The 24,950-nt window shown below is 48.0% G+C and overlaps 2 protein-coding genes across 2 annotated transcripts; one reads left to right on the top strand and one right to left on the bottom strand.

Annotated features, from left to right (window-relative positions):
* Nucleotides 1-1,932: 1,932 nt before the first annotated feature.
* Nucleotides 1,933-5,311, top strand: clul1 (clusterin-like 1 (retinal)). The gene is made up of 8 exons (XM_084707634.1): nucleotides 1,933-2,050; nucleotides 2,349-2,497; nucleotides 2,722-2,892; nucleotides 3,334-3,784; nucleotides 3,908-4,030; nucleotides 4,617-4,831; nucleotides 4,964-5,139; nucleotides 5,296-5,311. The coding sequence occupies exons 1-8, from the start codon at nucleotides 1,948-1,950 to the stop codon at nucleotides 5,309-5,311; spliced, it is 1,404 nt and encodes a 467-aa protein (XP_084563760.1). The 5' UTR covers nucleotides 1,933-1,947.
* Nucleotides 5,312-5,642: 331 nt separating this feature from the next.
* yes1 (YES proto-oncogene 1, Src family tyrosine kinase) lies at nucleotides 5,643-24,950 on the bottom strand. Its single transcript, XM_084706802.1, has 12 exons — nucleotides 24,472-24,950; nucleotides 17,476-17,763; nucleotides 16,688-16,787; nucleotides 16,037-16,135; nucleotides 15,252-15,355; nucleotides 15,010-15,159; nucleotides 13,510-13,665; nucleotides 12,287-12,466; nucleotides 12,007-12,083; nucleotides 10,318-10,471; nucleotides 9,640-9,771; nucleotides 5,643-7,886 (listed from the first exon to the last, which is right to left on the bottom strand). The coding sequence occupies exons 2-12, from the start codon at nucleotides 17,753-17,755 to the stop codon at nucleotides 7,678-7,680; spliced, it is 1,641 nt and encodes a 546-aa protein (XP_084562928.1). The 5' UTR covers nucleotides 17,756-17,763; nucleotides 24,472-24,950; the 3' UTR covers nucleotides 5,643-7,677.

Below are 24,950 nucleotides of genomic sequence, written 5' to 3'. Positions count from 1 at the left end.
TACTGTTCATACTGAAGGTATCCCTGACCATCATCATCTCCCTCGTGATGGCCACACTAGGCACTGTTTTCCTCTAATAATACTCCTTTTGATATCAATTCTAAGATCTTATGGTAAATTGTATAATATGAAATCTAAGTTAACATCAAGTTCCTATCTGCTTGGCCATATGCAAAACAAAGGCCTGCCTGTCTGTTGACTGTTGGATTAGTCGTCACCTGCCAAAGTCAGTAATTGGATGAGGGAATGGTAGAGACAGCATAAATAGAAGGCTTCAGACGAAGATAACCACACTGCCACTCTTTCACCTTAGTTCACCAGTGGACTCAAGCGCCATCAGTCCTCGAAAGGTGAGTTATCTTATCGTGTCTGGAGGAATTGTATTTGTAATTTCTGTTTGATTCTGTATCGATTCTTTCTTATATACGTGTATATAAATCTGTGTACGTGTACATCACTTCCTAACACTTAATAGTTACTGAGTCACTTGTAGTAAACCTGTAGAAGTTGAGGTCACGTTTATATATATTTTTAAAGAGTAAAGAAACCTTGATAGATGTTTCTATTTTATCTGACATTATGACCTTAGTTCACGACAATCTCCTAACTATGTTGGTTTATTCTTCTAAAGCTTTCTAAATCCCTATTGCATAATGTGAATCTAGGCGCCTGTAAAATAGCCACCATTGTATGTAGCTAAGGTTATTGTTTGTAGTCCAAATGCAAGCTTCTTAAAAGGATGTCAGCATTGTTATGGTTCGATCGGCTCTACCTTCAAATTGAATTCAACAAACACTGTCATGACATACGGCATGAGGAAAAACAAAGGACAACATCACCAATTTTAAGCCCTTAATACAATAAGACTGTTGACAAGGATTATAGAGGAACCCCATCTTAAAACAAGCGGATGTAATTATGTGATGCAATAGGCCCTGAAGTAGGGCATTTTCATGGTTTTCAGATTACTGGGTCGTTTGACAGGGGAACCCAAGGGCAGCTTGTGGTGTTGTTGTGTGGTTTTTGAGCTATTGGTGGTCATTAACCATGGTCACTTTGTGTTACACAGTTCTGTAACACCAGACGGCCTACAACCAAGTTTTCAAGCGTTAAAATGCTTTACCTCACGTTGTCCTTTGTTAACCTGACATCTGGTGCTGTAGGTGTCCTGAAGGAGACTTTGAGGACACACTAGTTGCAAGTCATGGCATATATGGGAGAATAGCACAAAGGATGAGGGTCTTTAAGGGCTGAAAAATAGATCAGTCATCACTCAATCTGTTTTCCACCTCCTGATCCCACAAAGCACATGTGACGCAGAAACAGGTTCTCTTCCCAACAGGATCGAAGTGCTACCCTGTGTTAGTTTAACTCTTGTGCTGTCTTCGGGTCACACGACCAAAAGGTTCATAACGAACCATCGTTGTGTTTACCCAATTTTACCCAATACAAAAGCAAATAAAAATACTTTTCTTTTAACCTTCGCAATGTGGAGGGTCTGAGACCGTCCAACGGTTGAAAGAAAATGCTTCACTTTGTGTTTGTATGCGGTAAAGTTGTTGCAAACGACGGTGGGTCACAATGACTGATGGGTCAGAATGACCCGAAGAGAACACAAGGTTTAAGTATGTTCTCCATGTCCTTGTTGTTTACCAACCTGCTTAAGTTGAAATCCTCTTAACCTTTAGCCTTAAGGTTAAATCACACCACTTGTTTGTTCAAGTGTGATTGTTTGTATGTATTTACAGATCTGTAAACAGCACGTGTCCGTGTCAGATTACAACATCATTTTAGCATTAAAACATAGCTAATTTGGGTATTTTGCAAATGTGGTATGTTACTTAACTAACATTGAATAGTTCAGTTTGTGTTGTTTATGGCTTGTCTTGCGTGTCTTCCCCTTCCAACATAGTTTTCCTAAGTGAGGCTGAGACATCCGTCCTGAAGATGAGGTTCGTGTTTGGCTGGGCTGTGTTGGTTGTGACCCTGGGGGTCCTTCACTGTACCCCAGAAGACCTGCCAACAGGCATATCAGAGGACACCCTAAAAAGTGAGAGACCAAGCACATTTCACCTTCATACAAAACCATACAAAGTATATTCTCACCTTTGAATGGAATGTTTACATTTACATGTAGTCATATAGCAGATGGTCTTATTCAGAGCGACTTACAGTAAGTACAGAGACATTCCCCCCGAGGCAAGTAGGGTGAAGTACATTGCCTAGGGACATTTTGTCATCGAACCGGCAACCTTCTGATTAATAGCCCGATTCCCTAACCGCTCAGCCATCTGACCCCACGCTGTTTGACAGCACGTTCAAGCTTGTGTCTTCTCTTTCTTTAACAGAGCTTTCTGTAGATGGAGAGAAGCTGGTGGATGAAGAAGTGAGGAAAGCGCTTCATGGAGTCAAGCAGATGAAGGAGATCATGGTGAAGAACGAGGAGAAGCATGAGCACCTGATGAAGTCTCTCCGACACAGCAACGACAAGAAGAAGGTCATTTTAGCGGCATTGTATCACCTATGTACAGTTAGTTTTAATTAATCTCTGAGTTTTATACTGACCAGCCCAACATCTCTTATCAAACTAACCTCTTACAGCATCCAAACTCACATGACTGATTGTCGATCAGAGGAGATAAGGCAAGGCTACGGTGAATGAGATGCGTATCTATCCCACGGTATCAAAAACTAAAGTGGTTTTCCTCTTGCGACCACCAGGGGGCGACCCAGTTGACCCAGGAGGTGATGGAGAAGCTGGAGGAGGCTGAGGAACAGTGCAAGATCTCCCTTCAGTCTGAATGGGAAGAGTGTAAGCCGTGCCTGGAGGACGCGTGCAAGACCTTCTACACCTCCACCTGCCGCAGGGGATTCTCCACTTTCCGTGTCAAGGTACAGACACACTGCCCAGAGTCTCCAGGACTCCTGCCAAAGCCCTCAGGGTTTCCCGCAGCACTTCTCAGTTAAGGCGGCCCGCTTAAGCAACAGGCTTAAGCCTGCCGCCTTAACTAAGTCGTCAAAAAAAGATAAAACCTTCGACCCCCCCGATCTGACGGCAAACCCCACACGACCACCTTAACTAACACATTTTCAGCGGGAAACCCAAGCCCCTGTCTGAATATTGACATCCCGCCTTCTAGTGAAGACTTGACTCGAGTCAATGAGAATCAATGAGATGCAGTTTTTTGTGTCTCAAACACATGTAATACAAAACAGTATAACACAGTGAGGGTAAAACATGCTGAACTAATCTAGTCATGCACAGTTAAACCAGCGACAGCTCACTTGAACCCTGGCCCTTTCCAAAAATAATCCCACAATCCTCGTCTCCAGGTGGAGAACTTCTTCCGTAGGGTTTCCTCTCGCTTCGGCCCCCGGGAGAAGCGCCCCCTAGAGGTGGAAGGCAGCCTGGACGACGTGGTGGTGAACCAAAACTCCGAGAACTCAGACGTGGAGGTGATCCGCATCGAGGACTCTTTCAGCCGCCTGCTCGCCAAGGTGACCTCCCTGTTCAACCGTAGCAGGGTGCTGGTGTCCCGCATCCAGAACAAGCTGGACTCGGCTCTGCAGAAGGCGTTCTCTCCCAAGCTCGAGGACCAGGTGAAGCTCACTGAGGATCCCTTCTCCCCGGACCGCGACTCTGCCTTCCTAAAGGGAGTGGGCCTGGAGGAGGTCCTGGACTCTTTCTTTGACTTTGGGAAGAGCGTCGTGGAGGAGTTTGGGGCGGTGGTCACCCAGGTGTTCGATGACCTGCATGATGCTGTGGAGGAGGAGTCTAAGAAAGGTGAGGACGACATGATTGGATAGTGAGCTCTTATCGCAACATGTCTGTAGACTTTGTACAAGTTTAACGTGGTGCATTTCTTGGAGTGAGGAGTCGTGACTCGTGATGATGTCCTTCTTGCAGAGAGGGATTTGTTTCCCCGCTTCCTGCACAACAGGAAGTTGTGCAGAGACCTCCGCAGACAGACCTCAGAGTGCTGGCAGCTGCAGAACCAGTGTGAGGCCTGCCAAGGAGCCTTGCTCACAGGTGAGACTTGGACACACACACACACACACACTGTGGTAACCACTGAGACGATCCGAGTGGAGGCGCATATACTTCATGTGAGGCAGAGGCAGGTTAGCACACGTTAATTGACTATCACAGGGAAAATAATAATAATAAACAAAGTATTTCTCTTACAGAGACACTGTACTTCAGTCAATTTTTCTGGTATCAGTACTTTACTTTACAATTTTTACTTTCACTCTTTTCGAAAGGTTGAAAAAATATTTTCCAAAAGTACGTTTCAAAATAACGTTCGAAATAATTTCGAACAAACCTGTTCCCCCTGTGTTCTCTGTGTAAAAGACAGGTGTATAGATGAAACTTGTTATATATAATGATCACAGCAACATACATCACCAGCATCACTGTATTGCTTTATAAATGGCCAGACTGTAATATCATACCTGCAAACTCTGAAGGGCTGAAAACAGTGACACTTTTTACAGTCCTAAGCTCTTACAGTTAGCGAGAACGCGCCTCCGTGAGTTTTTGCGGGTGAAGATTGAAATTGGGGGCGAGTAGGGCCTCCACACACCTGCTATCTCACCCCCTGCACCTCCACCAGAGTGTCCCAGCGTGCGAGAGCTGCACGTGGAGCTGGATGAGGTGTCTCAGCTGCTGGAGGTTTCCAAGGAGCAGTACGACGAGATCCTGGGCATCGTGGAGCGCCACACCGAGGACACGGTCAGCTGGCTCTCCAACATGGACACCGAGTTCAGCTGGGTGGCCGAGCTAGCCAACAACACCAACATCCCCGAGAGTCTGTTCCGCATCACCACGGTGAGACATATTCTGAGATTGTTGTATAGTCAAGACAGACAACGATGCCGGTTAATCTGATATTAAAATGGCGATGAAAAGGATATTTTGACGTTGACGGCGTCATCGAGTTCTAACCATTACATTCTCCAGGTGTCCAAGACGAGCGATGGAGACAACGCTCTCAGAGCAGACACCAAGGTGGAGGTGAACATCCTGAACTCTCCCTCCCTCATCCTCACCGTCCCTGCAGAGATCGAGCTTCTGGACCCGACCTTCATCCAGTACGTCACCCAGGAGGCCCTGGGCATGTACAAGCAGATAGTCCGGTAAGGCTCCAGTCATGGCCTCTAGTAATACTAACCTGGGGAAATCACTGATACAAGTTCCCGATGAGCTGCTTGGTAAGGGCTGGGGAAAGAGGCTGAATCTTTATTCATCTTTATTTTTTTAACCTTGCCTACTGAAATTGTTTGTCTTTGTAGGCATGAGGATGAGTAAGGCAGAGGGAGGAGTCATGTGATGGAGACCACGGTCCATCGTCATGTAGTTTGTGGACGTCTTTTCAAGTGGTAGCCTAAGCACAACGTAAACATGATATTCTGTTCAATATTTAATTTCTAGATTAAATGTATAAATGGATGAAACACTGTTCATATTATATTAAGTTAAATGTAAACTTGAACCAAATTACCTTAAAAATGTTGTCTTATTGCATGTTGTACAGTACAAGACATTCCAATAAAACTATTTATTCCATTACCTGAGTTTCTATTCTAGCAGTAATCCTTAAAGGTTTGTAGTGGTATTTTACAGAAACATTTATACAACCTTTATAAAAATGTTTTTATTTTTGACTGTACAAATTCATCAGATTAGTAATTCTATTGACAATTTCCTGTTACAGTTTCATTCACACAGTTCTGCTTCTCATTCTGACAACACATACAGTTGTTTCCGGATATGTAAAAAGCATAAAGCACTTTTCCAAAGTTCTCACCATAACCACAATGACAAAATTACTACCATAAGGAGTTGTTTACCTCATCACAAATCTCCATGTAGACCCCCCACAGACTCCCCTGGGGAAACCAAACCAGGGACTCCAAACTAATTTAGAGAACATGAACTTAATGCTACTGGACAAAAGCTAAGGAAACTGAGAAGTGCCCCTCCCGTCGGACTCAACGGAAAGTCAACATTCGACAGAGCCCTAACTCAAAGTGAATAAACCAGCCTGTGTTTGGGTAGACATTACCCTACCATAGCCCTTTGTCCAGATACTTTGCATAGATGTATTATTTATGACACCAGCCACCAGAGATATTTCAGTTTTTACTGCCTCAGTTTAACAGTCTGCTAGAATTTTGAATTCCAGACTCATATCTTTGGATCAGCAAACATTAAACTCTCGGAACCAGGAGAATGTCAATGAATAGGATTGTAGTGTGCATGAATCTTTAGTGAACTGCAGGGGGCGATCTTGACATTAATATACATATCACAAAGCAACAAAAAACAGCTGGCTCAATGATTTTAGTATTTTTTTTTAACATTTATGTTAATGCACCCACAAACACCCTGGTGTTGTTTTTCACCTGCTGCTTAAGTGTTATTAAAACTGTTGCTAAGAGACCAGGTGGATGGAGTGGCTAACAACTTGTGGAGTTACACCATTAGTACAAGATGAGACAGAGAAACACTATTAACATAACACTCATTCACATGCAGTGTATTTTCATCCCATCAAATTTTGCAGTGGACTAAAATTACCGTTGGCTCAAAAACATTTATAAAACATTGCAGAAACATTTCGGTATTGGCCATCAGGTGATTATCAAAAAACTACTTATGCAATATGGTTTCAAGACAAATGATCACTACCCTAAAAATAAAACAATAACATCTCGGTAAAACCACAATCTGCCGTTCAGGTCACCTCATATAAAAGAAACGTACCAACATAAATCACTTACAATTTTCTTTCTGTTCAACAAAACAATGTTTTACCTGTTGCTGCCTGTCCGGTACTCCCACGCATTCGTCATAACACACTGAAGGTCCTTGGGTCTGGATCCTTCTTCCCTCTTGACAAAGCTCATGCTTTAAGATTCATCAACCACAGTTCTTGGTCACTTTAATTCAAAGTACTACCCCACTAAAATAAGACAAATCATTGCTGTACATATGGTAAGCTTGAATAAAAAAAAAAAAAATCCCCAAAGTTAAATGAAATGTAATCGAGAAAAATAGCAAAATAATTGGAAAACAAAGTACCCCCCCCCCCCCCCCCGAAAAGAAAACTAATCAAAACAATTGTGCAACTGACAACAAAGCTACCAGCTGAGACTGAATTGCTAAGAGAAACACCATCTGCTCTCTCGGAACAAAGTGGATAACAAGGAAGTTTGGATTCCACCTGGGACTTTAAAGAACCCGTCCCCAAGACCTCTTGCTCCCATCCAGGCACACTGACGCAGCCAAGGCAACCCACACCAGGTCAAGGTCATGTGCAGAGGGAGACAAGAGAAGGGAACGTTTATAAATACTGTGAACGACTCTCCCAAGCCATCTTTCAACTGGTTCGACTGAAAAAGACTGGAAAAGACTGCCAGTGTGGTTCTGGAGTCTGGTGTTTTTTGCAGTCGTCTAAAACTCCTGAGCCATGCAGCATCTCCCTTGGCAAGCCGACACTGTGGCTCTCCATGGTGCCAAAGCAGGGGGGAGGGGAGGGGGGTCCCTGGTTTCAAATCCCTACAGATGAATCCTTGACTGGGAACTGTGGCTCTCGATGGTGCCCGAGGGTCGGTAGTTCCACTCCCATGCCGGTCTGGTGGTGGGTGCTGGGTGGACAGCGGCCAGGGCCCCTACAGGTTGTCCCCGGGCTGGTACTGTGGCTCCGTGGCTGTGAAGTAGTCCTCCAGGAAGGACTGCAGGTACTCGAAGGTGGGCCTCTCGTCGGCCTCCTTCTTCCAGCACACCCTCATCATCTCGTGGAGGGACTCGGGGCAGCCTGTTGGGCAGGGCATGCGGTAGCCCCTCTCCACCTGCTCCAGAACCTCCCGGTTCACCATGCCTGGGAACAGACGGAGAGGACAGTCACAAGCAGAACCAGGAAGCAGAACCAGGAAGCAGAACCAGGAAGCAGAACCATTAAGCTGAACCAGGAAGCAGAACCAGGAAGCAGAACCAGGAAGCAGAAACTCTGGTTTCCACAAGCTCAGCTGCAGGGCTGTTTTACTAGAACATGCCCAGTTAGAAAGTCCAACTCTAATTAGAAGCATGTGGTCCTAGGTAAATTGAGGAGAATACCATGACATTCTATCCTATCAAAACCGGACTGGACATATGGTTGTGTATCTATAAATGCCAGTGGTCTGGCAGTAAGCCTGAAATAATCTCTTACAATCTCGCCAGTTCAGCTGAACAAACTGTGTGTGTGAGCGTGTGTGTTTGTGTGTGTGTGTGTGTGTAGTTGTGCCCGTCTCCCAGGACCCTCTCTAGTCCAGTACAGGAAGACAGTCCGTGTGAACCCAGTGACAGAGCGGCTAGCTATCACTAGCGTTCCCTCGGGACTCAGCCTGCAGCTAAAAAGGGGTTGTGACAGAGAAAGAGTGGCAACGACACAGCCATATCCTTTACCCCCATTTCGCTCTCTCCCGTCTTCTCTCTCCCCCCCTCGCCTCTTTTTCCCCTCCTTCACCATCTACCCCCCTCTCTCCCTCTTCCTCTTCCCCCTTGCCCCCATTCTCTCTCCTTCACTCTCTATCCCCCCCATCCTTCTCTCTCTCTCTCTTTCTCCCTCTCTCTCCCTCTCTCCCTCTCCCTCTCTCTCTGGGGAGCACCGGGATCACATTCTCTCACACTGCCTGAAAGAGGAGAAGGGCTTCGGACAACTGTTGGTTGATGTGTCTAAGAGTGTGCTTTTATTCCATGTGAGAACTGTTGATAGGTTGGCATGGTCTAGGTCTCAGCATGGATGATTTATTTAAAGAACATGAGTCATCCATCCATAAATAAATGACACCAGAGGGGACAGATTTTGTTTGTTTTCAATGAATGCGTTTTATAGTGTGCCTCAATACAGAATGCCTCTGATGGCTCTCATACACTAATAATAATCCCACAAATCGAACTTGTGCCATCAGCGGGAGAGGTAACATGAGTCTTTAAAAGCTCCATGAGTCAAACCTCCAAGACCAGGCTACCTCGAGCCCACCCCCATGACCAGGTCTGGAGCGTCCCTCTCACACCAAAGACCTTACCAGCCAATCAGAAGAGCCCACAGAGGGCAGATGGCAAAACCCTCACAGACCGGGGGCGTGTTCCATTCATAAAAACACCCTCCACAAAGCCCTTTCCACACCTCTCAGCAGGTCAGATGGGAGTGGAGTGGAGTGAGATGTTATCAACAGGGCGGAGGAGAGCAGGAAAAGGGCCTGTTATGCTTCGCTGACCCTGGGGTCTTGAAAACAGGAAGTGATTTAGGACACAGGGAAGGGGGCTGCTTTTTGGAATGGAATGCGGCCCTGAAGACGGAGTCTGCCAGATGGTTCTCCGTCTAATCAGGGCCTGTCTCTGGATTCATGGCAAGACAGTCACCCCCCCCCCCCCACAGTACCCCACTGACCCAGCAGGGGGCAGGGGTGAGGTGACACAGGTGGCAGGAGCCAAACCCCACACAGCAAGATACCTTTTCACATTACCAAAGGCCATCTGTGTTGACTGAGTCTCCTATTCCCTTTTCCAGTCACAAAGACACCAGGTTTGACAGGTTTTGGCGGAACACCGCCCCGTATTGACACCCCGGCGCCTCAGCCTGTGTTTACCTGGGTAGGGCACCCTCCCCTTGGTGACCAGCTCGGTGAGCAGGATGCCGAAGGACCACACGTCAGACTTGATGGTGAACTTGCCGTACAGAGCTGCCTCAGGAGCGGTCCACTTGATGGGGAACTTGGCTCCTGCAGGGGGGCCAAAACACAGACCCTGACAACACTGACCAACCTGTATGGACCGCCTGGTACTGTTATTTAGGCTATTATATACAGCAAATTATAGATATATACATATATGTATATATATATATATATATAGATATAGATATAGATATATATATATATATATATATATATATAGATATATAGATATATATATATAGATATATATATATAGATACATATACATACTACACTATTACTTTTTGTAATATTGTACGTATTTAGCACACTATCAAAAGTGATGAAGAGGCGGTTGGGGATTTGAACCTGTGATCTTTTGACCTTCTTTAGGTTGGGAGAGGTGCAGTTCTACAGTCATATGTGAAGCCCTCACTGACACCGTTTGTAAAAAGGGCTATAATAATGATAATTTGATTTAATCTGCAGTCAATTTCTCTATACCACACAGCTAGTAACTGTCCTTGTGTTTAATTAGGGCCAACCTGGTGGGGAAGATGAGACCCTGCAGATGCTCGTGGTGCATGTGGGACAGAAGCCCGGGAAGCTCACCTTGTCTGGCTGTGTACTCGTTGTCCTCGATCAGCCTGGCCAGACCAAAGTCAGCGATCTTGCACACCAGATTGTCTGCCACCAGGATGTTGGCCGCACGTAGGTCTCTGTGGATGTAGTTCATCCTCTCGATAAAGGCCATGCCGTCTGCAATCTGGGCCAGGCCAGGCCAGGCCAGGGCACACACACACACACACACACACACACACACACACACAGGGATGGACAGGTAATGTGTTAAGCTGCACCAGAAGATGATTGGACTGAGCAAGCCTCCAAAGGTCACAGGCTGACTTGAAGCAAGGGTTTCCTGCTCTTGGTCAATGTGTTTCTTAGTCAAAGTCCAAGTTTTTCTCTGAGAAGCTTCTGGTCTCAAGATAAAAAAAATCCAGTTTGGTGTAGAGTGACAGTCAGCTGTGTGTGTGTGTGTCTGGGACTGTGTGACTGTGTGTGTGTGTGACTGGTGTGGATGGGACTGTGTGACTGTGTGTGTGTCTGGTGTGGATGGGACTGTGTGTGTGTGTGTGTCTGGTGTGGATGTGACTGTGTGTGTGTGTGTGTCTGGTGTGGATGTGACTGTGTGTGTGTGTCTGGTGTGGATGGGACTGTGTGTGTGTGTGTGTCTGGTGTGGATGTGACTGTGTGTGTGTGTGTGTCTGGTGTGGATGTGACTGTGTGTGTGTGTCTGGTGTGGATGGGACTGTGTGTGTGTGTGTGTGTGTGTCTGGTGTGGATGGGACTGTGTGACTGTGTGTGTGTGTCTGGTGTGGATGGGACTGTGTGACTGTGTGTGACTGGTGTGGATGGGACTGTGTGACTGTGTGTGTGTGTGTGACTGGTGTGGATGGGACTGGCATATTGATGTGGGAGCCTGACAACCTCTAACACCTTTCTATTCTGCTGAGAGCAAGAGAGAGAGAGAGAGAGAGAGAGAGAGAGAGAGAGAGAGAGAGAGAGAGAGAGAGAGAGAGAGAGAGAGAGAGAGAGAGAGAGAGAGAGAGAGAGAGAGAGAGAGAGAGAGAGAGAGAGAGAGAGAGAGAGAGAGAGAGAGAGAGAGAGAGAGAGAGAGAGAGAGAGAGAGAGAGAGAGAGAGAGAGAGAGCATTAAGTGCTCATTGTGCGGTCGACATGTCAGCTGTTAGCGTCCCCCGAGGAGTGCTGTTTAAGTGCTTCAGGCAATAAGCAGGAGAGTAGGAAGAGAGGCGCACACAGGCGGTGTGTGTGTGTGTGAGCGTCTGTGTGTGTGTGAGCGTCTGTGTGTGTGTGAGCGTCTGTGTGTGTGTGAGCGTCTGTGTGTGTGTGAGCGTCTGTGTGTGTGTGAGCGTCTGTGTGTGTGTGTGAGCGTCTGTGTGTGTGTGGGCGTCTGTGTGTGTGTGAGCGTCAGTGTGTGTGTGAGCGTGTGTGTGTGTGTGAGCGTCTGTGTGTGTGTGTGAGCGTCTGTGTGTGTGTGAGCGTCTGTGTGTGTGTGTGAGCGTCTGTGTGTGTGTGAGCGTCAGTGTGTGTGTGAGCGTGTGTGTGATGGGATGTGTAAAGATGTCAACCCCAATATCAAACAAATAGGACAGCCATATGGGCAACTGTGACTGACTCACAGAAGCACCAGCAAACCTGACACACACACACACACCATGTAACCTGTCAGCTGTAGTTAGAGTTGCTCTAAGCTGCTCCAGCAGTGAGCGGAGTTTACCTGTGCAGCCATGTCCACCAGCTGGGGCAGCTTGAGGAATTTACCATCTCCTTCCTTCAGGAAATCCAGCAAACTCCCTGCAAGAATGAGGAAGCTCTTATCCAGAGTGACTTACACTACGTACAAGGACATTCCCCCCGAGGCAAGTAGGGTGAAGTACCTTGCCCAAGGACACAACAACCTTCTGGATAGGTTGATGGATTTTTATATGTTTCTCATTCAACATTAGGCCAACCACGCAAACCATGGATGGTGTGTGTGTGTGTGTGCGTTGCTGCACCTTTGGCCATGTACTCTGTGACGATGTAGATGGGCTCCTCAGACACCACGGCGTAGAGCGGCACCAGCTTGTCGTGGCGCAGCTTCTTCATGATCTGGGCCTCCTGCAGGAAGGCCTCGGGGGACATGGTGCCCGTCTTCAGGGTCTTGATGGCCACCTTGGTGGTGCCGTTCCACGTGCCTGACCAAAACGGAGGACGTCACAGGCTGTGGTGTGGTTGGTGTGCCATTTGTGACACAGTTAAATGTGTCTGAACAATAGCGGGGCTGGATGGACGTTGATGAAATGTTTGTATTTGTACTGTGCAAAACAGCTCAGCTATTAATAAAAAGATAATTCCTTGAGTGAATTCAGTGTGAACTTTGAACGTTTTCAGCAGCTTACAAGACAGCCGGATATGACATCATTCTGTCCTCTATTTGAGTACCCTTAAAAATAAATCATTTACTCCTCCGGGGTCACTTATACAAACAAAGCTTATACAAACAGATTTACCGTCATCAATGAATCACACTGAACAACCTGTGACTAACCAGTACAAAATATGACTGATCTAAGACTCCAACGTATGAAAAACCACAGACTACCCAAAGAAAGATAAGATACAGAACGAACAAAAAGAACAGAAAAGACAAAAAGAAAGAAAAGGAAGGAGGAAGTGGAAGAGAGAGAGAGAGAGAGAGAGAGAGAGAGAGAGGGGGGGGAGAGAGAGAGGGGGGGGAGAGAGAGAGAGAGAGGGGGGGGGGAGAGAGAGAGATTCAAAAGAAAAAAAGGATGACACCTAGGTTAAAAAGGGAGAGAGAGAAAGAGAGAGAATTCCTGAATTGCATGCTGGGAGCAGGGCAGGTTGGGACGTGCGGCAGGTGAAGGCCTGACGACAGAGGGAGCGAGAGGCAGGGGGAGGGTGAGGCAGGGGGAGCGTGAGGCAGGGGGAGGGTGAGGCAGAGGGAGGGTGAGGCAGGGGGAGGGTGAGGCAGGGGGAGGGTGAGGCAGGGGGTGGGTGAGGCAGGGGGAGGGTGAGGCAGGGGGAGGGTGAGGCAGGGGGAGCGTGAGGCAGGGGGAGGGTGAGGCAGAGGGAGGGTGAGGCAGGGGGAGGGTGAGGCAGGGGGAGGGTGAGGCAGGGGGAGCGTGAGGCAGGGGGAAGGTGAGGCAGGGGGAGGGTGAGGCAGGGGGAGGGCGGTGCTCGTCAGGCTGTGTGTGTACACGTGGAGGCGTGGCCTTACCCATCCAGACCTCTCCGAAGCAGCCCTGGCCCAGCTTCAGCTCCAGACGCAGGGAGTCCCGGGGGATCTCCCAGGCGTCCTTGGACAGGCCCTGGGTCTGAGGCTTCACCGTAGGACACACCACCGTCAGCCTGTAGCACAGCCCGTCAGCATGCTCTGGAACACACACACACACGTTGGTGTCATCCATTTACATGACATTACATTACATGCATTTAGCAGACGCTTTTATCCAAAGCGACTTCCATGAGAGAGCTTTACAAAAGAGCATAGGTCACTGAGCATAGACTACAACGAGGTCGTCCCAAACATTGCAAGCAGCCAAAACATGAAGCATACATGGTGAAAAACTAAACAAGTGCCAAAGGGAAGACCCACAAGAGCATGCAGTTCTACAAGTTCATCCACCGTGCGAAGGTCCTTACACACCCTGCATATCCGTGTTTCGACATCCATTTGCCCTTTGTGTGCTTCATAAGCACAGCCCAGAGGGATTGCCAGCTACCTCCCTAGAGTGATAATACATTAGTGTCTCAAATCTATGGTCTCAAATCTACAGTTAGTCTCTCCCTCGACAGCAGAGAAAGCCCTGAGCTGGGAATGCTCCGTGTGTTTGGATTGATGTCAAGAGCTCCGCTCTCGTTTTCCCGACAGACGACCTTCCGCGGCGGCCACTGCCCACAGCTCCGTGGTCTTAGACGATGTGACGGAGCAGACTGCTGGTGGAACACTTCCGGATGGTGTTTTCAGGATAATCCCTACTGTCCAGATTTGAGAACGCGGGATTGTATCTATGGCTGAATGTGTGCCCAGTACTAAGACTCACTCCTTTCTACAATCTCTAATAACAGTAAGAATAATGTGTTCATTCAGCTGCAGACGCTCTTATGGAAAGCAACATACAAAGGGGGATTTGAACCGCAAACCCTTGATCTGCAGTCAAATGCTCAAACCACTGCTCTATACCCATCCCCTGTTGATCTCGAGATGCTGAAGAGGCCAACTGCCGTTCTGTTTTCAAACTGTTCATTGAATGTTTACTGGTAAATAGCATCTATGGATCACCAGCTAACACCGTTACTGCCACAACTACTTACTACATACTTGCCAAAAACGACACTGGAAATCCACAACATTTTCCAAATAGTTATTGAATCTTGTATATTACCTACCTACATGAATCATACCTGCCATGCATGGGCAAAGGACAAAATAACCATGGGTAACATAACAATCTAGCTGGTCTCCCATCGTTGTAATGATGTTGACAATGTCGACTAATCAGAGACCTCCGACCATAATACGCCCGCACACCGTGTCATCTCCAGTCTGGGACAACACACGCAGCATGCACACCACACTAATAACACCTTCCATGTGAGGCGCTTGGACAGGGAATGTGCAGACAGCTAGTGTTCACAGCTGAAGAGCTACGTACACTGTGTGTGTGTGTGTGTGTGTGTGTGTGTGTGTGTGTGGGGCAGCTGCCTGGCTGCAGACCTGTGTAGTGTTTCACCAGCTTCTGCAGGTTCTCAAACTGGGCCCGCGTGGTGATGTAGTAGCCCCCGTTATCCAGCTTGCGGATCTTGTAGTGTTTCACGTTGTCTCCCTTCATGTCGTCCCAGTCCCGGATGGACAGGGAATAGGCACCTGGCGGACAGGGAACAAAAAGGTAGGGTTAGGCTCCACGTGGTTTGTTGAGAGTGTGTGTGGGTGTTACGATGAGCACGCGTGCTCTTCACCTTTGGTGGTCTCACTCTCTCGAGCCAGGTAAGTGCCTCGCTGGTTTCCTGGTACCAGAAGAAGTCGCTCTGCGTCTTTGCGACCCATTTTACCGAAATACCATCTGGCAAAAAAAAAAAAAATCAAACATTAGGTATAAGGTCTGGGGGGGTGGAGTTTAGCCAACATTGATATAAATCTTTAACTAGAACTGAAGTGAAGGAACAGTGCCATTGGCTGAAAAAAAAAAAGAATTCTGGTTTGTATGATGCCAAACACCTTTATACTCTGCACATTCCCACAGTATACGCTATCAGTTCTAATTACATACACCTGGTGGAGTTGTTAGCCAGTCAGCAAACCTGGCGAGCAACACAGGTCACCGAGAACAAGGAAAACAATCCGTCTAAAAACAGCACATCCCATTAAACAAATGTCACCCAGGTTGTGTTTTTGGACTACAGGAATGTCATCTCTTAAGTGACAATGTGGGCTTATTGTCCCATCCTGTCATGTGCTCCTGGAAGTCTAGTCAGTGTGTGACCCGCTGTCATGCTGTCTAAATTAGCGCTCCGCTAGCTGTGACTAACAGAGCTGTATCCACTGCTCCCAGGAGGATGGGAGGGAGGGAGGGAGGGTAAAGACAGGAGAGGAAGGGAGGGGGTTGACATAGGGAGGGTAAAGACAGGAGAGGGAAGGGGGGGGGGGGAGGGTAAAGACAGGAGAGGAAGGGAGGGGGTTGACATGGGGAGGGTGAGGAGAGAAGGAGGGAGAGAAGCAGAGGGAGGGAGCAGGCCAGTCTTACTCCTCTGCTTGGATGGAGTCGGCAGGAGCGACGTAGTTACTGGGGATGTAGCCCTTGTTGCCGGTGTTGATGGAGCGGGCCTCCCACCAGTCTCCCTCCCTGAGGGGGGACACAGACCACAGAGGACCACCAGTTACCTGACTGGGAACGTCAAGCGATACCCAAACATCCATGTCCCATAGAACTGCAAACACATCTCGATTACACAGAAAGAAATGCCAGGGGTATCTTCGATTTAGTCCAATCAAAACTGTATCGGGAGCAGATGAAACGTCTCAGTAAAACCCTGGTTGGAGACGGGGGGGGGGGGGGGGGGTATGTTGATGCGTGACACCTGGTGCATGGAAGTTTAACGAGCAGAGGGCAGCGGCACTTTCTGCTGTGATCTGAGTTGAGGGCTTAACCAGATGGTCCATTAGAAGGATCCATTAACCCTAGACAGATTTCAGTATCCATATTAAGGCTGCAATACAATGAGGGATTAGCTCTCACAAACACACACACACACACAAAACCAGGCCAGTCCAGCCCTTGTTGTCCAACAACGCAGAGGCACATTCAATTGTCATTTTGGACGTGTACAGATGGAAACTGACGCGTACAACTGGTAAACTAAATCAATAACACAAAACTGTGGCAACATGCACTCACGTGTTGTTGATGATTTGAAACCGGTCTCCTTTCTTGAAAGACAGGTCATCCGACGTCCTCGCCTCATAGTCGTACAGCGCCACAAAGAAGGTCACGCCGCCTTCAAAGAATGACAAGGGTTAGGATCTAGAGGTGGGTAAATCAAATAGGCCTTCTCCATCAGGGATATCAAATCTGACACTTCACACGAGACTTGACTGACAAGCAAACTGGATTCGTTCAAGGGCTCCTCCGCTAAGCGTGGCTGCTTTTTCTCTGATGAAGGAACCCAATGAGCGGGGCAGGGATCCCAAACTAGCTGACTATACCAATATAACTCAAGCACTTAGATAATGAAGAGCTGGGCTGGGCGAAGTGTTGAGGCCGGATCTGAGGAGTGACACAGTGCAGGACAGACAGGCCCAGACGGACGAGTTTACGCACGGGAGGAAATCGACTGGGGCAGGATTAGATCTAAACAGCCTGGTGAGATTAGATTATCACAGAGTGAGGAGCCCGGGGAGGGGAGGGGAGGGGGGGATTACAATCCCTGAACACTGCAGGCCTCCAACACACAAGCGAGAACTGGGTACTATATCACAATCATTTCACTTTTACAGAAAAAAGAATACGAGTTTCGCCTGCTCTGCCTCGCTACACGGTACTAGTGAGACGACTTGGCGGCCAAATAGGTGGGTTTTCCCTACAGGACTCCTTCAGCAGACGTGCATATCAAATGCCTCCAGTGAAGAAACAGCTGCCGATCCGCCTACATCCCCCACAATCCCCCCGCGGGGTCCTGAGCTCACCTGTGACCACGCCAGGAAAGGGGCTGCTGACGGTGACCGAGGCGAAGGAGGACGAGGCGCCGCCGAACGGCGTCATGATGGAGGACGAGCCCCCAAAGGGCGTGAGGCCGGAGGCAGGGTGGTATCCACTGCCGGGGCCCTTGAGGCCGGGGGACTGGCCCATGAGGGTGGGGTCAGGCCCGTAGTGACCCATGTGTCCGTGCTGTGGCGTGGCGGCAGAGTTCTCTGGACGGTACTTGAGCGCGGGGCCCTTGTCTTCTTTGCTCTTGACACAACCCATCGTCACGTCTGGAGAGAGAGAGATGTTAGCCGGCTTTGTTAGTCAGCTGAAGCAGCTCGAACTGTACAGCAGTGGACGTGGTTTGGAAGCTGCTTTCAGCAATCACTATTCATCATGTCTTGTACGCTTGGAGCGTTTTAAGATCACAAAGACCCTCCCCATGTTGAAAACAAAGATTTGATGCAAGGCTACAAGAGTCACATGCCTAAAGTTCCCCTTCAAACAAGAGTGACTTGACTGGACGACAGATATCGTGTTCTACCCTCCAGAGATGTGCCCCCATCCTGATATGGAGGTCTCTCCCTGGCTGACACACGTATGACGAGCAGGACAAGCCCTTCTCTGTTAAATGGAGAGTGGAACCCCCTCCCAAAGCTTGTTTAATCTAACGTGTGTGTGTGCGTGTGTGTGTGTGTATGTGTGTGTGTATACTGTCCGAGCCAAAAGCATAATCTGCAAGCCGGTTCATGTTCTCATTCATGTTTCCACACAGGGGAGACCCTCAAATACCTAGTGTGAGTGTGCGTGACAGAGGGGTTGTGTGTGTGAGTGTGAGACAGACAGAGACAGAGAGAGAGAGAGAGAGGGAAAGAGAGAGGGGAATGGTGTGTGGGCACGTGCGTGAGAGAGATCACAGAGGAATGTGGGGCCTGGGAGAAACAGGTGTCCAACCCAGGAGACTAACACCCTGCATGAAGCTAGGGAACAGGCGGTCAATCACAGTGTGTGTGTGTGTGTGTGTGTCTTTAAAGGGGAAAGTCCAAGCAAGGAACGTGTTAGAAGACAGACAGAGGCAGAGCCTGGTCCTAGCTTTCTGAAAACTTAAAACAACACAGTTGATGACCTGGTCTAGTGGAGTCAACATGAGCAGAGGGCTGATAGGTGAGCTGTAGTCATTCACAGATCAAAGGGTCAAAAGCAAACATTTGCTTTCAGTCCTCTCCTGACTGATAGCCAGGGGGAACTCCAGCTCCTCTCTGAAGAGCCCTTATCATGTGTAGAAAGCAGTAGGGACATGGATCTAGTGATTTACTTCCAGTATTGAGCATGGCTTCACTTTCAAACCAAATCTCGGTGACGCTTGTAAAGAATTAACGGCCTTAATGAAAATGCTGCCAAAATGCCTCCTTCCTTCCTGCTTCTCCTTCTTTGTAATGATTCCAGACCTAGGGGAGACCGGGGTGGCTCACAGGAGCCAAGGAACACAAACTATGAAACCCAGACAGACCAAGGATCCATACAGCCCGTCGATGCGCTTTCTGGAGACAGATTTGTATTCTCTCTGGCTGTCGCCAGCCGATGCTCCCACAAGCCAGGAACAGCCGGCAGGGGAGAGGAGGAGCTCCACAAGTGAGAGAGAAAATGAACAGGGAATTCATGAAGACGGGAGACAGTGTTCGTGTGCATCGACAGAAGAGGGAGGGGAGTGTGAGACAGGGAGAGAGAGAGAGAGACAGAGAGAGAGAGACAGAGAGAGAGAGAGAGAGAGAGGGAGAGAGGAGGAGAGAGGGAGAGAGAGAGGGAGAGAGCGAGAGAAAGAGAGAGAGACAGAGGAAGAGAGAGAGGAGAGCGAGACAAAGACAGAGGAAGAGCGAGAGAGAGGAGGAGAGAGACAGAGAGAGAGGGAGAGAGCGAGAGAAAGAGAGAGAGACAGAGGAAGAGAGAGAGAGGAGGAGAGAGACAAAGACAGAGAGGAAGAGCGAGAGAGAGGAGGAGAGAGAGACAGAGGCAGAGGAAGAGAGAGAGAGAGGAAGAGAGAGGAGGACACAGAGAGAGGAAGCGAGAGAGAGAGGAGAGAGAGAGGAGGAGAGAGAGAGACAGAGGAAGCGAGAGAGAGAGAGAGGAGGAGAGAGGAGGGGACAGAGAGAGGAAGAGAGAGAGAGGAGAGAGAGAGGAGGAGAGAGAGACATAGACAGAGAGAGAGAGAGACAGACAGAGAGAGGAGAGAGAGAGAGACAGAGACAGAGAGAGAGACAGAGAGGAGAGAGAGAGGAGGAGAGAGAGAGAAACAGAGAGAGGAGAGAGAGAGGAGGAGAGAGAGAGGAAGAGAGAGAGACAGAGACAGAGAGAGGAGAGAGAGAGGAGGATAGAGAGAGAGACAGAGAGAGGAGAGAGAGAGGAAGAGAGAGAGACAGAGACAGGAGAGAGAGAGGAGGACAGAGAGAGAGACAGAGAGAGAGACAGAGAGAGAGGGGCCAGCAGACGGACGGCCCTCTGCAGATGTGCGGCTCGTTGGCGTTACAAAAGCAGCTCTGTCTCATGCAGAGCAGAGAGAGCATTAACAGTATGTACACATCAGTATCACGGACCAATAGGCCTCTTTTACACTTCCACAATGAACCCAGCCCAGTCTACAGTCACTCAGACACACGTATCCTACACGCTTCCGATACTGGAACGCTCACAATGCCCAGAGATAGGACTTCTTTACTCTGTACACACCGGTGACAAAGACCATGAGCCGTCTATTCAGCAATGAACGGTGCTCCTGCCATTATGCTGGAGATCAACAGTATTATCTTTCCTGACTCATCAAAGATAAGCCTACAGGCAACATCCACAGGTTCCACGCTGAGGGGTGTTCAACGAGTCAGCACCTGGAGGGTGTCACACACACGCCACAACCTTTTCCTGACCCCACACCCTACTGCGTGATCACAAACTCCGACACCGCCCAAAGCTGTTCATCCACTTAGCGCTAACGCTAAATTCTAACGACACATCCGACACAGCGGGGAGAAATCAACAGGGAGACCAGACCAGGGTCAGTCTGGCTGGCAGGGTATCCATGTGACAAATCCCTCTGCCCTGACGATTCACAGTCTGGGGCTGGTTATCCGTACTGGAGTTGCTGACCTGGTAATTCTGACGAGGCTAGACAGCGAAGAGAAGGACGAGCTTGAGAGAGGTGGGGGGGGGGGGTGGCGGTGTTGGTGGGGAAGATCATACGAGTGACAAATGGGGTCAGATGGCTGAGCAGTTAGGGAATCGGGCTATTAATCAGAAGGTTGCTGGTTCGATTCCTGGCCGTGTAAAACAACATGTCCTTGGGCAAGGCACTTCACCCTACTTGCCTCGGGGGGGGGGGGGAATGTCCCTGTACTTACTGTAAGTCGCTCTGGATAAGAGTGTCTGCTCTAAATGACTAAATGTAATGTAATAAGGGCTTGCTTAACCAGGCAAGACGTTTCAGCTGATCTGAAAGCTGCATCACAAGTGATCCTCTTCTGGTTGAGAGTGTTGGGGATGGGCGTAGCTCAGTGGTAGAGCATTTCTTCGCAGATCAAGAAGGTTGCATGTTTCTAGTCCTCCTGCCCATGGCTTTGGATGAAAGCGTCTGCTAAATTATACGCCATTACAATGCACCGGAGCAATCAAGCTTTCCAAAGACAACCCGCAGTCAGATTGAAGTCGTCAAAAGGCATTGCTTTTTTTCACCTCAACCACGGTGAATGCCTGTCCTTATCGCATCATCGATATGGAAACAGCAGTTTCAGTCAGGCTGCGAACACTCGCCTACCAGAGTGCTGCTGACAAGACTGGGAATAGAACTGAGGCTTGAGAGAGCCCCAAGCCATGTCACATGATCAGGCCCGTCCAATTGCTTTTTAACCCACGAGCTCACTGGACAGCCACCAGCCTCTCTCTCATTTACACGCCCTGTGGCAGAGTGGTCTGCAGAGCCAGCTCGGGGATTTCTCTCGGCGTACTCCACAGCCACACTGATGATTTATTCTGAACGTAAACAAAGCTTCTGTTGTTTAGAAGGAAACAGCCAGATTTGTAGATCTGAGATGGTTGTGACTCCGGTGGGGCAGACAGCACGGTGCTCTGTGGAGGAGCGGCGAGGACACTAAACTAGCTGTGTAGGGACTGCCACTGACGTGTGGCCCATGTCGTGATGGTGTACCTGACCCCCAGCCCATGGCTTGGATCTCTTGGCCTCAAAGTTGTTGCCACGACAACGGTTTTACATTCGAGACACCACAATTGCTGTTGTCTTGATGTTTCCACATTCCATGTTACACGTGGGTGTCAATATCCTCTCCCTGTCCCCCAAAAAGTTGTTCTACGAAAGCTTTTACAGTAATGTTAGAGAAACAATAACAAGGATGCAACAGGCCCATTTCTGGAAAAGCTTGTCAGACAGGAAAAGATGATTTCTACCCTTTCTGAGCTGCAGACAGAAGCTCTTTCATGTGCTCCCACCACTGCAAACCAGGTTCTGCTTTCCACAAAGGGAGTGGAGCAAGTACAGCCCAGAGAGGAGATGTCTCCTGTGTTGCCTTTAAAAAACCCTACACATGCTAACGCTAACAACACACGCTAATGAAGGCAGACAAACAAAAGGCCTAACCTGACCTGAGGACGGATGAACGTAATCTAAATATCAAGCAGGTGCAACGGCTACTTTGATCCTCCTTTCAACCTGTAGCTTCTACAGCCATGAGTCAAGAGTCAATGACTACATGTAAGAGAGAATGTGTGAGAAATTGATTGAGTCATTGTAAGAATGAGCAAGGCAGAGGGACCCCATGGCACAATACCACAACAGTACTCATTTCTAACCCCTCTGGGGAGAAGAGGGTTTGAGAACCACTATGTAGAGAAGACGGTGAGTGAGAATGCTGGAAGGAAAGGGAGAGATACGGATCAACGCTGGAAGTATCCCGAACAAGGTTTTAATGGCAGCCTAAATGCACTCCTCTGCAAATCAAACTTCATTGAACCCGCTTAGAGGGTCACGTGCTACCTGAGCTTGTGTTACAGACCCATATAACATTTGGTTTCTAAACCATTCTAACCTTTAACTAGGGTGTATATGGGATACCAGTCTCACATGTCTTGAGAAAATTTGCAGTCCCTACAAATCGGTCTCAAAACACGGGGTCTGTACATGGTGATTGTTCATCAGATCATGTACCATTAGATGGACAGTGGGGCAATTACAGAGGATATCTATTGACCAAAGCACTCAACAGGATATAACATGTCATATGACTGTCAGCCTGCATTCCCGTTCCAGTTAATCAGATAAGGTGCAACCTTGGAGTGTACACAGTCAGGGTTGGGCCCAGGCCACCTTTGAGCTAATACTTAATGCTTTTGGTCAGGACATGGAACCCTTGATTTCACTCAGTATGGGTCCTGTAAACACATGCCTTGCTAGCACACACAAAACAAGTTCAGCTCAACACAGAGTGATCCTCGAATACGAGTGGAAATTACAAAATCGCATGCTTTGAAAATGACTTGGGTTGTAAACATTTTGCAAGCGTCAAGGACGAGCCTGAGAATGAAAGATACAGTCGTGGGAGCAGAGAAACAGGAAGGCCTTGCTTGGGTATGCTTGAGAGCAGGGAGCAGAGATTTGTTTGGTAAACAGCAGACACAGGGAAAGACAGGGATGGGTGATAGCTGGCAGACTCGACCAAAGTGTCCCTCTGCAATTGCACTGGAACAGTCTATTGGTGCAGTATGGTCTTATCGCCATGGCAGCCTGCCACTGCCTGCCAATCACAGTAAGTAGAGAGGGGGGATGGGAGGGAAGAACTTCCTTCCGAATCTATTCATGCCACTGAAACCACCTGCTGTGGTCAACAAAGGCTAAGACCACTGAGAAAGAGAGAATCATCACCATACCAAAAGAAACCCTCTCTATCTTAAGCTTCACAACCACAAAAGAGGATCCAACCTAGATACAAACTCTTGACACGTTTATTCTTTTAATTAAAAGCAAACGTTATGACAGTGTCCTCACGTCACATACTTCAGTTGTGCCCTTATATGTGATTATAAAGTTTGTGCTGTGCAGACGTCAATATGGTGCGTTGCTTTGCAAATGTCACCCTAACACTGTGCCTCACTTGTCTGTGAACAGACCCCCCCCCCCCCTTCCAGTTGTGTGTAGCTGACATGGGCGTCTGTCCATAGGGATATAATATGGCTATCCAGTAGACAGGGACTGTCCTCACAGAAGGATTACCATGGGCGGATTACTGTGGCATTGTTGCATGTCCACACACCAAAATGTATGTCACTGAATTCACAATACTTATTTAACACCACCATGTTGTATATAATCGGAGTACTGAGCCAATACGACCGTATGTTTATTGGAAACACAGATCCATAGAGTTTAGATGAGATTTAAAAACACGGAATGGTTTTCACTCCCGGAAGTGAAGTGGGGTTTACCTGTTAGAAGTTGAGCAAGACTCATAAAATGGCTGTATTTGATTTCAAATAAACATGCTAGAGCACGAATAGCACATGTTGGGTAACACGTTTGGTGTTCTCATTCAGGCAAAGAACGTGCCTCTTCACATTCAGGATTTAAACAGCTTACAACTAGTATTAGAAAATACGATTTCAAATAAGTCAAAACACTACAGAGAAGGATAGGCCCTACTGAAAAGAGCAGTTCCAACAATTGTAAGGGCAAAGTAGGCTACTATAATTGATAACATTCGTGCAAAGAAAAGGCATAACACAACGTTCCCATACGTCGATTAAATTATGCAATTGTTCATTTATAGCTATTATGTTGACCAGAACATTACCTCACGACTTGATACTTTGTTTCGCTCTTTGAACTCAACACTATTCGCGCAACTTTTCCTTGATTTCACCAAGTAGGCTAGGCTACATAGGGCCTGGCTGCCACTTGACTTTTAATAGGCAGACTCGCCAATAATGTACTTTTAGATTGTTACCTGAAAAAAGGACCCTGCTTTTCTTGCAGTTACATACGTCTTCTGTTCTTTACTGCTCTTTATTAGCCCACAAGCCGAGCAGAAACTCAAACGCTTCCCGTGTATGAAGTAAAATCTCAGACATCGGTCTGTCCCATACCGAGTGATTGAAACTCCAGAAAATTATTTTGTCAAAATGTTCCAAAATCCTTCAAACATAAAGTCCAGACGAAGTCTCTAAATTATCAAATGTGTAAAAAGCGGCCTGGCAAAATCAGAAATCACCTCCGGCGAACCTAAAACTTGGGAACCGGAACCGGTGAAAATCGCATTGAACGCCACATAACAATAGATAGGCACAGTTGTCGAGGCTTTGGGGAAAGCGTCTCCCCTATCGGGAATGCTGCTGTTGCCCTCTGTGGCCAACTTGCCCCGAGAGCAATATGGCTGCCTCATTGAAGTCTAGCTATAAGTCAGCTGTTAAATCTATTACTCTCCGT

The sequence above is a fragment of the Hypomesus nipponensis genome, chromosome 10, assembly GCF_054491055.1.
Source record: "Hypomesus nipponensis isolate SF chromosome 10, ASM5449105v1, whole genome shotgun sequence".
NCBI lineage: Eukaryota > Metazoa > Chordata > Actinopteri > Osmeriformes > Osmeridae > Hypomesus > Hypomesus nipponensis.
This window is presented reverse-complemented; position numbering and strand designations above follow the sequence as displayed.